At 38.3% G+C, this 12299-nt stretch overlaps 4 protein-coding genes across 4 annotated transcripts; 2 read left to right on the top strand and 2 right to left on the bottom strand.

Moving 5' to 3' along the window:
* Positions 1–1182: 1182 nt before the first annotated feature.
* Positions 1183–3975, bottom strand: EV154DRAFT_506986 (uncharacterized protein). Its single transcript, XM_051601351.1, has 5 exons — positions 3784–3975; positions 3233–3707; positions 1827–3134; positions 1451–1748; positions 1183–1375 (listed from the first exon to the last, which is right to left on the bottom strand). Exons 1-5 carry the CDS (start codon positions 3932–3934, stop codon positions 1331–1333), a joined length of 2277 nt encoding a protein of 758 aa, XP_051458127.1. The 5' UTR covers positions 3935–3975; the 3' UTR covers positions 1183–1330.
* Positions 3976–4623: 648 nt separating this feature from the next.
* EV154DRAFT_419921 (TLD-domain-containing protein) lies at positions 4624–5206 on the bottom strand (the record flags this gene model as incomplete). The annotated part of the gene is made up of 2 exons (XM_051595927.1): positions 4624–4784; positions 4840–5206. The coding sequence occupies 2 exons, from the start codon at positions 5204–5206 to the stop codon at positions 4624–4626; spliced, it is 528 nt and encodes a 175-aa protein (XP_051458126.1).
* A 1086-nt stretch (positions 5207–6292) lies between these two features.
* EV154DRAFT_506981 (uncharacterized protein) lies at positions 6293–8437 on the top strand. The gene is made up of 5 exons (XM_051601350.1): positions 6293–6744; positions 6861–7250; positions 7337–7834; positions 7903–8046; positions 8120–8437. The coding sequence occupies exons 1-5, from the start codon at positions 6507–6509 to the stop codon at positions 8317–8319; spliced, it is 1470 nt and encodes a 489-aa protein (XP_051458125.1). The 5' UTR covers positions 6293–6506; the 3' UTR covers positions 8320–8437.
* Positions 8438–10525: 2088 nt separating this feature from the next.
* On the top strand, positions 10526–12222 carry EV154DRAFT_463633 (glutamate 5-kinase). The gene is made up of 3 exons (XM_051597639.1): positions 10526–10830; positions 10914–11024; positions 11088–12222. Exons 1-3 carry the CDS (start codon positions 10570–10572, stop codon positions 11922–11924), a joined length of 1209 nt encoding a protein of 402 aa, XP_051458124.1. The 5' UTR covers positions 10526–10569; the 3' UTR covers positions 11925–12222.
* The last annotated feature ends 77 nt before the right edge of the window (positions 12223–12299 follow it).

Here is a 12299-nt window from a genome sequence, read left to right as displayed (position 1 = left end):
TCTTTGGGTTAAAAAATACACATAACATCAAAACTTTTATATACATATATGTACCATCTTCCGCAAACGTCGCTTCCACTGTCAAATACTTATTTTCTTCTTTTAATTTCTTAACAGACGCTGTGTCCAAATAGATCTCCTCCTCAAATCGACCACTGGGACCCGTATTCACAGACGCTGCATAATCTCGAAACTCTCGAATCTTTTCTTGTTGATCCGGTCGTAACAGGTCTTCGTTTTGCTCAATAAATCGTTGTGCAAGAATCCCCGGTAACGTCAACTTGACATCCGTCATCTTCATCGTCTCACATCGAAATTGGTTTAAAAGGCTGGTAAAGTGTGTATCCTCTACCGTATCTCTTGCTAACCCACCATATGTTCTCCCCGCCGCTATTTATATATAAAAAAAGTAAGTACAAAAGACACTCCCCCCGAGCGTATCCATCTTCTTTTTTTTTTAAAAAAAAATTACCAAGCAACCACCGGTCCAGTCGTGAGGACCCAGGTTTGGCAAAAGCCCAACCCGCTAAATGTATTTTCCACTGAATGTCTTGTTGATGATGATCCACTTGACATGCATAGGTAGGGAATATCAAACACTGAGGTTGAACCACCTCCGGTAAGGCATCTTCTAGCATATCCTCCAACTCATCTGTATCTGTACGTTTCATTTCGTTATGAATGGGTTCATTGGAGGTAGTGGACATGACACTACGAGCTCGAGAAGGGGGTGTCACTGAAGGCTCATAATACTTGTTGATTTCTTTCTTGATGGTCAACGTGGTTGCTTGGGCTAACGATCGAAGACGGTCTCGACGTCTTACTCGAGGTTCTCCTTGTGTATTGAAACTAGTAAAGCTCATTGGGATATAAAAGAATTTAAAATAATAATAATAAAAAATAAAAAAATGTGTGTGTGCAGTCTGCAAAAAAAAAAAGATCACATGAAAAAAAAAAAAGATGCCTATTTGCCACATTGTCTCTATTACCATGTGTTACGTAATTGTTTTTTTTTAGTGGCTTTCAGAAAGGATAAAAAAAAAAAAAGCTTAAATTAAGAAAGCATGTGATGCGAAATATGTCACACGGACCCGTTTTTTTTTTTTTAGATATGGAATTTTGAATAATTATGTATGTATATATATTTTTTGTTTTGAGAAAAAAAAAAAAAAAAAAAAAAAAGAAAAATGTGTGATTGTGTGTGAGTATTTTTTTTTTTGTTTTTTTTTTTTGCATAATGTAAAAAAGTTTCTATCAAATTTTTTTGTTGTTGTTTGTTGTAGGTAAGCATGTTTTTTTTTTATATATATGTATATGGGAAGGATCTCTCTTAAGCGGGCACAGGTGTAGCACCAGTCATACTATTTCTTGATTTCTACAGATACAAAAAAAAAAAAAAAAAAAAAAAGAGTCAATGGACAGCAACAACAAAAACAAGACTACTACTTACACCGTGGTGAGGCACCTTGTATGTGGTCTCTTCTTCTGTAACAGGCGCTTCCGCATTTCTGAAATCTTCCACAGACTTATACTTTTGTAATAACTCGTTCAAAGCATCCGTAATCTTCAATTCTCTCTTCTTCTTATCTTTACGGTAATAAGTATAAGCCCAGAACTTTTCAAGTCCATACAAATGTCCTCGTTCATAATCTGCTAAAGTCAACTCTTGGAAATCTTCAAATAACTCCTTACGATAACGCTTCTCCAAACCATACGAGTAGAAACGGAAGAGGCACTCCAAGCCATATCTTTGTCAAAAAAAAAAAAAAAAAAATTGTTAGTAAACACACACACTGGTTATTCCTTTTTTTTCTTCTTCTTCTTACCTGTAGTTTTGGTTGGCATCTTCAACTGCTAAACGCTTAAACTCGTTATACATACGCTTGTTGAAATGATCACGCAAGAAATGAGACCAGAAACGGAACAAGGTGTTCATTTCTTGAGAATGACCCACACCCAATTGCTTACGCTCTCTTAAAGCCTTAGCATGATACTTGTAATACTTGTGTTGAACAAATCCCTTATCACGCAATAAATCATGACTGGGGTGTTGGAAACTACCAAATGAATGTGCCATAGTATCCACGGAGGAGGAAAGCATCCCTTCCCCTGTCGTATGAGGACTCTTACCGTAACTTGTAGATAATAAATCATTGGGGTTGTAATGATAGGCTTGATCACTCAAGACCCAACCCACATGACCTTGATCGTTGGTCTTGCGTGTAGGAGTCGTACCAAAGAAGGCAGAACTGGGTAAAGATTCAGGACGAACTGCATAGAAACGAGGGGTGGATTTATCGTTCTTGATGGGTTTAGCATGGATCGTGGTACTCGAAAGTTGTGTACCCACTTGCTCACCATTGTGATGACCTTGATGTTGTGCCTCACGCGACTTTAATTGGTCAAATTGATCTTTACCAACAGATCCCACTTTAGGTGTCACACCACTCGAACTACGCAGACCAGATTCATATTGATAGAGTCCCTCATTGATCATTTCTGAAATATCTTCATTGATCTTGGCTCGGTTAAAATTCGTGTGAGAGCGATCTTGTTTACGTTGGGTGACAATCATAATACGTGCAACTGTATCATCATCCATCTCAAGATCATCCTCATCCTCATCTTCTTCATCTGAAAGGTAGTATTTTTTGACTGTATCACTACGGCTACCATCAGTCCAATCATCATCAAAATCAAACAAGTCATCTTCTTCTTTAGGTTTGGGTTTGGGTTGACTCGTATTGTTCTTTAACTTGGGAACAACAGCAGGGAGTAAAGTAGTACCTGCTAAAGAAGCTAACGTGGGTTGAGGGTTAGGGGGTGCGTTTTGTTTAGCTACTTGGGCTGCCGTTGTCGTGGTTTTGGGAACAACAGGTGTCACAGGTGTAGGACCAGGAATGACAGCAGGCATCAACCATGTCTCCCATCCTTCTCTCTTTCGTAACTTGTCACCTTTTACCTCCAAGATCTGGCTATTGTCTAACGCTTCACGAATTAACTTGATGTCAGTTGTTAAACCCTTGACTCGGTTGAAATTGGCAATAAACGATAAATCAACAAATCCATTAGCATCCATTTGCTGACGCAAAAAGATATCCTTGCACAAATTATCGATACTAAAGTAGTACTCACTATTATAAAGGCGAGGGAGAGGGGAGAAGAGAGACGAGGTTACTACTACTACAATTTTTTTTTTGACATGATGATGATGATGAAAAAAAAAACTTACATTTGTTGCATAATGTACATCTTTAAAGTGTCTTCATCAATATTGATAAAGGCAGGTGTCTTGCGTGCACCAGAACGGTAGTTAGATTTGGGACGAACAGAGCGAGCTTTAGGTTTCTTGTCTTCTTCTTTTGTATCTGACTTGACAGGTGTCTCAGCCGTGGCAGTAGCAGCAGCAGCAGAAGTAGTAGCAGCAGCATTAGCAGCAGCAGGAGCAGCTGTGGTGTCTTTGGACTTGGAGACACGACGAGCACCGTTTACAGTGGCAGGTTTCTTCATCTCTTTACGTTCAGAAGTACGACGAATGTTCTTGCGAGCATTAGCAGCGGGAACACGAGGACTACCGGTAGAGGCATGAACAAGTGTAGGTGTGAAGGGTTTCCATTGACCTTTATTCTTTACTTTAGTTTCTACAAATTTATCCTTTTCGTTTGTGTCTTCTGTCTCCACTGCAGCTTCCTTGGGTGCAGGCCAGTCTTACAAAAAAAAAAAAAATTATTAGTCACTTGCTTTGAACCTCCCCCCCCACGTCAAAAAAAAAAAAAAACTTACCAGCAACTACTTCGGATATTTTCTCGGTTACTTCGACAGTGACGTTCCAAGCACTCTTTTCTGGAATAGGTGCTGGTACAATCGTTGTTTGTTTCTCTTCAATCACGAGATCCTTTGTCTGAATTACTTTTTCGGTAACGTTAATATCCATTTTAATTTCTTAACAGCTGAAAAAAAAAAAAAAAGTGCTAGCTAAAAAAATTAAAAAAAAAAAAGATTTTATTGTTTAAAATTTTTTTTTTTGAAATGGAGTTTGGAATTCAAAAAAAAGTATGACAACAATCTCTTTCAGCAACCCCCACGTCAAAAAAAAAAAAAAAATGTTTCGTAAGTAAAATAAGCCACACTTCAAACATTGTCAAACAAAGAAAAAAAAAAGGTTTCATATACTCTCTTTTTTTTTTTACCCTTGCCCTCTCTCTCTCTCTCTCTCTTTCTCTCTTTCCACATTTTTTGACGTGGCATCATTTATCAGCGGGGAATGTAAAATACCTTTCAATGACGCAAGGATGACACGGGTTTGTCCATTTAAAGTAATTCTTCTTTTACTATCCCGTCATCTACCAATGGTTGATTCAGGAGACTTTCCATCGTATTCCACGCGTCTTTTTTTAATCATCCCAGCATATCTTTTTTTTTATTGACTGCCGTTAAAAAAAAGTACAAGAAATAAATTCAGGACACCCCAAAAAAGAAAAAAAAAAAAAATCCTGCATCATGCAATATGCAGAACACACCATTTGGATCGTCCGATAAGAAAAAACCCGTATAAATAAAAAAAAAAAAAAAAAAAAGGGTTTTTCCTTCCCCCCCCCCCCCGTGGGAAAATTTTAATACTAATTATGCTTTATGTTTACCTGAAGCATCAGGACCAAGGTTCTTGGAATACATTTTTTTACCAGCCATTTCCATAAATTCCATATCTTGAGCGTGGCTCAGTACCCCGCCACCTTCCATTGCTTCTTCATTTTCGTCTCTCTTTAACGGTTTCACCAACCACACTTTTAATTTACGGTTAGTTTTTGTTTTTATTAAAAGTTTTCCCTTGCACCTTACCTTCCACTTCATCCACAAGAAAGTTCTCCTCACGTGACAATCGAGGACTATCAAATGTAGTACACAATGGTCCACCTCTTGAATGTCCATGCATAAAATCCGTTTCCATCCATAACCCAGCATACTCAAATTGTCCACCCAATCCCATCCCATTCGGTAATGTCTTTTTACCCCAACACAAGTACTGATAATGTCCATTGGCTGTTGTCCCAGGCCATCCACCATATCCTTCCGTCAACCGAAACAAGAAATTACTACTATTACCATACCATTCTGTACCGCATTCCCATCGTTCATCCGCATAACCACCAAACACCGATCCATCCTTTGCCTTGATCACAATCACCGTCGATCCCTTTCCAATCATTCCCCCTACAAAGTTCTGCCAACTCATACCATCACGTCTGGATGAAAATAATAATTTGTGTTGAACGTCTCCTTTCACCCGTCTTTCTTGACGTTCATATTCTGTCCATGAGAGAGCATCACGCGGTAAATACTGGGTGATCAAGAAATAATCATACACCGTCAATAGGTCAGAGAATCGATCTTTACCAAACATCGCTAGCGTCTCTTCTCCATGAGGTGCCATCTCGGGTGACGCTGTGTGTTGTACACGTTCTTTATGAATGTCCACGACAGCACCCGTAAACGTATGCGCCATGACACGTGCGAACAATAATGTCAATGTAGGTGTACGTCTAATCCAATCTTCAAATTCACGTTGACTAATGGCACTGGGTGCAACCTCCGTTTTCTCTTTCCACGTCGAACCATTCGCACTCTCTCTTTCGCCCTCTTTCTTTTCAGGTTCTAACCACGCCATGGATTCATTCCTTTGTTGATCAACCTGGTTGGCATCATGTAAGAAATACTCAATGAGACGTGTGGGATCGGGATGGTCGGAGGGCCATGGGTACCCACTACTTGAAAACCAGAGTGGAAGTGCCGTGATGGTTAACCACGAGACAAACGTGTAGAGGGACACGTGTTGTGTTTGCACTGCATGGTGAAAGAGAGAGTAGAGACCACCCGAACCATGCACGACTTCAACCATGAATTGGAGATAGTCTGACTTTGAGGTGTCCTTTAAAAAGGAAAGGATACATGTTTTTAAGGCTGGAGAAAAGTAACTGGGTGCGTCGGATAAAGGAGATTGAAAGTTGGTTTCTAAATGGTCGGATTCTTTGCTAGTCCAAGTGGATGGTGTCTGTTTGTCTTTACTTTGTTGTGTCCCCATTGCTGCCCACACAGTTGAAAAAAAGAAAAAAAGAAAAAAAGAAAAAATTACTTTTTTTATTTTAGGTGACTTTCGTCATCATTTACCCAAAAAAGAATGGGACTTGCATTATAAGTTTTTGACATATTATTTATATGTCGTACGTTTTATATCTAAAGGGAAAGCCGCCGTGCCCTGAATTGCCCATTAAGAAACACTATTTTCTAATCTTGTACAACACGAATAAATTGCAAAAAAAAAAAAAGAAAATAGTGCCATGAAAAAATATTTCTCTCTCTCTCTCTTTTCTTTCTTTTTCTCTCTCTCTTGATTCACCCATGCCGCAGAGATTAACTACATCGGCCACATCGCCAAGAACAAAGAGTGAACCCACAGTTCGCACTGTCTCTGACTTTGAACCCGAGACAACAACGTAAAATAATAATAAATGGTTTATTTTGTAGATAAATTCAAACCCCCCCTTTTTTTATGTAGCAAATCCTTTGAAAGACCTGAATCACCTACTTTACCTCCAGAAGTGGCTGCTGGAAGTCGTATCGCTATTGCAGAAACAAGTTCCATGTATTCCACTGACACTTCTTCAGCCATCGTCTCTCCTAAATCCACCACCCATCCATATAACAGTATGCGATCACCCGATTCTTCTACCGTGTCCGCCACATCCAGTAAGGGGGAAACAAAAAAAAAAAAAAAAAAATCTCTCTTTTATATGATTAATTTAAAACTCCGCCCTTCCCAACATTTTAGACTAACCAACCCATTCTTACAAAAATATTTTTAGCCGTTGACTATAGCCCAGCAGAGGAACCTACGCATCGTGTACACCACCGTCCATCCCGGTCTAAATTAAAGGTAAGACCCACTGCCTCCATTTCCTCCTCTTCTTCGACCTCCAAAACACACCACCACCACCACCATACCAAACATCACGCCAAACACAGTAATAAGACCCCCGATCATTTGGCTGCTGCCATCGAATTAAGTACGACCAACGCTATAGCAGCTCCTGCTCCCGCTGCTGGCATGTACTGGTCACGTACACTCACTTACGGTCGTGGACCTTCTCGTCCTTTACGTGCACATACTGCTAATCTTATTGGAGAACGTCTTTATGTCTTTGGAGGTTGTGATACCTCGCTTTGTTTCAACACGCTTTATATTCTTGATATGGGCAGGTATTTCTTCTTTTTTTTTTTTTTTTTTTTTGAGCAAGCATCCTTTATGTTTGACTAACACACTTTTTTTTCTCTCTTGTAGACACAATGACTTGGTCTAAACCACGTACAGCCAATGGAAATGGTCCTCCACCTTGTCGAGCCCATTCATGCACCGTCGTCGAACGTGATTTAGGCTCCGGTAAACGTTCACATCAATTATACATCTTTGGGGGTGGTAACGGTCCCGATTATTTTCAAGACGTTTATGTCCTGGATGTAGAAACTCTCATTTGGTCTAAACCCGAGATCGAACCTAGTTCACGTCCGTCCAAACGTAGAGCGCATACGACCTGTCTTTGGGAAGATAAAATTATTGTGATTGGTGGAGGAGATGGTGCGCGTGCCCTGGATGATGTTCACATGCTGGATGTCACCCCTCACCACAGTGAACCGTTAAAATGGACTAAATTACAAACGACCGGTATACCTCCACCCGCTCGAGGTTATCATACGAGTAACCTCGTCAAGGATAAATTGGTCGTCTTTGGTGGTAGTGATGGTCATGATTGCTTTGAAGACGTTCATGTCTTGGACCTCAGTACGTAATCACAGTATAAATAATTGGAAAAAAAGTTTCATATAACTGACATTTTCTTTTTTTTATAGAAAAGGGACGTTGGAGTCAGATCGAATTGGACCGTAAAATCCCTCGTTTAGCTCATACCTCAACACAGGTAGGATCTTATGTGTTTGTGATTGGCGGACATGATGGTAGACGCTATTCTCAAGACGTGCTATTATTTAACCTCGGTAAAAGATTATTTTTAGGGTTTAAAAAAAAAAAAAACTGGTATGAAAATACTAAAACCTTTTTTCTGTGTAGTGACAATGGGCTGGGAAGTACGTAAGGTATATGGAGCAGCACCTAACCCTAGAGGATATCATACCACTGTCCTTTATGATTCTCGATTGTATGTCTTGGGTGGCTATGACGGAAAGAATGTCTTTGATGATGTTCACATGCTTGAATTAAGCGCTTGTGCTTATCTTCCCCAAATCACCAATTTTGAAATAGACGTTTAAAAAATAAATAAAATAATATATATATCACAGCGAAAAGGAAAAAAAGTGACGTAAATTACTTGTCACCCTCTCTCAAAAAAATAAGCCGACTAAATGCCAAGACCCATATTTATTCTAGACGGTCCCTTTAAGAGAGAGAGAGTTTGTTGTACAAGTGGCCTTTTTTTTTTTTTTTGAAAAAAAAAAGAAGGGCTTTGTAATTTCTTACGTAATATGTGCATCAACAACATCAAAAAAAAAAAGCAGCCTAATATATATACCTCTCTTTAAAAAAAAGTAAGGGCCAGATCCATCTTTTTCGGGGGGGGGGGTTGAGATATATATTTGCAGTCTGTGAGACTCTTTATTATTGCTTCTTTGTTATTCTATTCCAGTTGTTCCTTTTTCTGTAGAGATGAAATTAGCCAGTGAAAAGACAGTAAGGTTTAGATTGTGCACGTTTATATAGAATGACATGAGCCCGCAGCCCCCCCAACAACAATATATATATATAAATTTTAAAGCGAGCCACTCCATGGAATTGTGTACAACCCACAATCTATATATTTCTTTTTTTTCTGCTCTTTTTGCTCCCGTGATTTTTTCATGAAAAAAAGAGAGAGGATTCACACACACACACATGTATAATTGGGGGGAGGGGGGCTGCGGGTTAATATCATTGTGTTCAATGACACCATCCCACACACGCCCTTCTTTTTTATTATCATGAGACTTTTTTTTTTTTTTTTTGGGTGTGTGTTGGGATAGACGGATGATACAAACTAGATCGAGACAACGGCTGACATTTACAAAGAAAAAAAAAAAGAAAAAAGAAAAAAAAAGAGCCAAGTAAAATAGACTGCCTTTGCATTAAAAAAAAAAAAAAAAAAAAAAAAAAAAACTATAGAGTAGAAATTACATCTAATCTCCGATTCTATAGTTTTTTTTTTTGTTAAATTAGTCTGTACACATCAAAAAAAAAAAAAAATGCTATGACGAAATCAAAGCCCTCTCTATCTCACACACACACACACATTCTTTAGTCAATCCGGGAATATCTACTGTGTGGATTCATGTGAAAAGAGACACCCTGAACAGTTTCATTCCATGCACTGCTGTTTTATGAATAAAAAAAAAAAAGTTCTGAAATCACATTGTTGTGATACCCTTATTATAATTTTTATAGAACACATAAACGAGCCTGCCTTTTCATTTTTTTCTATAATAGAAACACACACATAAATAACTGCTAGACTTTATTTAGTCTACCAATCTAACAGAGTGTTTTTAAATAATAAAATGTTACACCTTGCTAATGTCATCAGCATTTTGTTTTGTTTGGGTCCCTTGAAAATAGTCTCTTTTGTCATGATAGCTCTCTTTTATACAAAGGTTAAGGCGTTAAGAAGAATATCACTCGAATGCATCAAGGTACGTCGTACAAATGACTCTTTCTCTCTTTAAAGGATAATCACTGACGCCTGTCTTTTTTATTACTGCATGAAATCATTTCATGTTCACATGCGTTTTTATCATCATTGGCTGAGAAAAAAAGAGGGAGGAGGGGGGACTATAATCTATACCCAGATTAGAAAGTCGTATGTAACCCTCCACACACACTCTCTCCCCCCCCCCCTTCAAATTAAACCCCACATTTTAGAATGACGATTTTTTTTTTTTTTTTTTTTTTTTACTTTTTACTTTTGGGAGTCGCTTGATATAGTAAATGATTTGGCTAGTCTAATTTTGTATAAGATGTGGGTCCCCTTCCCTTATCAAATCGTTATCTCTTTTGATCAGACATGTAACTGATCTTTTTTTTTTTGCCTCTGTAAGCATGCACAGCTTTAGAACTCGCTTTGAACCCTGATAGGACCTGCTCAAAAAAAAAATAAAAAAAATAAAGAGAGGGCATGAGCAAGTCTTCTTTTATTGCTTATACAGTTCCCACAAAATTACATGTACACACACAAACACACAGTTTAATTGAATAAAAGTAAAAAAAAAAAGTTAAAATAGATTTAACTCTATTTGGAACATATTTCAAAAAAAAAAAAAGATATGTTGTGGGCGTGTGCACACACAGCAGGGCCTTTTTTTTTTCTTAGCTGGCAAAAAAAACTCCGAATTGACTCTTTCTGTTTTGGGAATAAAAAAAAGGGGACGCATATATAAACAAGCGAATCTAAATGCGACACTTTCCCTTTTTCTCTCTTGTAACTAATACAATAAAATAAAATAAAAATATATATAAAATAAACGTAATCTATCATGGTCGTCTACAGAAATATTCAAAATACACATCGCCCTACCAAGGCTTCCTTGACTCTGGTTATCAAGGTGGGCACTTCTTCTATCTGTGATGAAGTCACACATTATCCTTTGCTTGGTAACTTGTCTCGTATTGTCGAAACCATCATTCAACTCAAGCGTATGGGCCATCGCGTTGTTCTCGTCACAAGCGCTGCGGTCGGTACAGGCTTAAGAAGACTCAATATGACTGAAAAGCCTTCTAAACTTGCCGCAATTCAGGTAAAGCATGTGAGCATCTCTAATATATCTCTCTCTCCTTTTTGAAAAAGTAGCATTCACTCACACACTTATCCTTTTTCTAGGCTATTGCTGCTGTAGGTCAAGGTCGTTTAATGAGCATGTATGATGATCTCTTTGGTCAGTTCAATCAACCCGTGGCTCAAATCTTGTTGACTCGTAACGATTTAGCTGATGTAAGTTCTTTTTACTCTGTCTTTTTCTATTTATTTTTCATTTTATTAATCTCTCCATGATAGCGCTCACAATACTTAAACGCAGTCAGTTGCCTTGAAGAACTTTTGGATATGGGTGTTGTCCCCATTATTAATGAAAATGACTCCATCTCCGTCAAAGAAATCAAATTTGGTGACAATGACACTCTTTCTGCCATTGCCTCAGGTATGGTCAAGGCTGACTATCTCTTCTTGATGACGGATGTAGATTGTCTCTATACGGACAACCCACGCAGTAATCCCGATGCAAGACCTGTACTTGTCTGTGATGATATTGAACTTTTACGTAAACAAATCACTGTCAGTGCACCCGGTAGTTCTCTCGGTACGGGCGGTATGATTACCAAATTAGTCGCAGCCGATCTCGCCACCGCCGCTGGAGTCACTACCGTCATCGCACGTGGCGCCACACCTGAAAATATTATTCCCATCATTGATTCCTCCTCCAGTGATCCCAAAAAATTACCTTTACATACACGTTTTGTCGCTAAACCTAAACCTCTCATGGACCGCAAATGGTGGATCTTACATGGATTACATACCGCTGGTACCGTCTACGTTGAAGGTGAAGAGATCAAAAATGCTATTCATGACGGTCAAGTGGATAGCTCACTTTTCGCTCATTCCATCTCTAAAGTGGAGGGCTCCTTTGTTGAACATCAGGCAGTACGTTTGGTCTTACAACATAAGAATGCTCATGGTATCATTGATAATATTACCGTTGCCAAAGGAATCGTGAATTACTCTTCACAGGAAATTATGCGTATCATGCTTGCTAAAGAAAGCACCATTATTGATTCTCTTGGTTATAAGGATGCCGATTGTATCATTCATCGTGATAACATGGCTATCACCGTGTAAAAGTCTCTTTCATCATTACTATTTCTTTTTTCTATATTTTTTTGCATATATGTTACCCCCTCCCACCCCCCCCCCTTTTTTTTTCTTTCTTTTTTAATCGCATTTCTTTATATTCTTTCTCTTTCTCTCATTCTTTTTTTTCCCCCACCGAGAAATAAACTTTACCTCTCTATTTTTTTTTAAAAAAACTGATAAACTAATTGAATCAGTCCAAGTGTGAAATGTCTATCATGTTCTATTAAGTTCTCTCTACGCTATCACATGTTCTAATTACGTTGTATATATCACTTTATATTTCTATCAAAACGTAAAATCATGATTTCAAATGTACATCCATAAAAAAGAAAATAGATGACAGCACGCTAACGGATTCCC

This window comes from Mucor mucedo, assembly GCF_025094135.1.
Source record: "Mucor mucedo strain NRRL 3635 chromosome Unknown EV154scaffold_40, whole genome shotgun sequence".
Classification (NCBI taxonomy): domain Eukaryota; kingdom Fungi; phylum Mucoromycota; class Mucoromycetes; order Mucorales; family Mucoraceae; genus Mucor; species Mucor mucedo.
The sequence above is the reverse complement of the archived record's forward strand: the minus strand, read 5'-3'. Positions and strand labels throughout refer to the sequence as shown.

Bases quoted from the DNA above. Each gene is read 5' to 3' on its own strand.
- EV154DRAFT_506986 (XM_051601351.1), bottom strand. From the start codon at position 3,934: ATGGATATTAACGTTACCGAAAAAGTAATTCAGACAAAGGATCTCGTG. The intron at 3,708-3,783 runs GTAAGTTTTTTT...TTTTTTTGTAAG, and splicing joins AATATCCGAAGTAGTTGCTG to ACTGGCCTGCACCCAAGGAA. The intron at 3,135-3,232 runs GTAAGTTTTTTT...CCTTTATAATAG, and splicing joins ATGTACATTATGCAACAAAT to TGAGTACTACTTTAGTATCG.
- EV154DRAFT_463633 (XM_051597639.1), top strand. From the start codon at position 10,570: ATGGTCGTCTACAGAAATATTCAAAATACACATCGCCCTACCAAGGCT. The intron at 10,831-10,913 runs GTAAAGCATGTG...TCCTTTTTCTAG, and splicing joins CTAAACTTGCCGCAATTCAG to GCTATTGCTGCTGTAGGTCA. The intron at 11,025-11,087 runs GTAAGTTCTTTT...TCTCCATGATAG, and splicing joins CTCGTAACGATTTAGCTGAT to CGCTCACAATACTTAAACGC.
- EV154DRAFT_506981 (XM_051601350.1), top strand. From the start codon at position 6,507: ATGGTTTATTTTGTAGATAAATTCAAACCCCCCCTTTTTTTATGTAGC. The intron at 7,835-7,902 runs GTACGTAATCAC...TTTTTTTTATAG, and splicing joins CGTTCATGTCTTGGACCTCA to AAAAGGGACGTTGGAGTCAG. The intron at 8,047-8,119 runs GTAAAAGATTAT...TTTTCTGTGTAG, and splicing joins CGTGCTATTATTTAACCTCG to TGACAATGGGCTGGGAAGTA.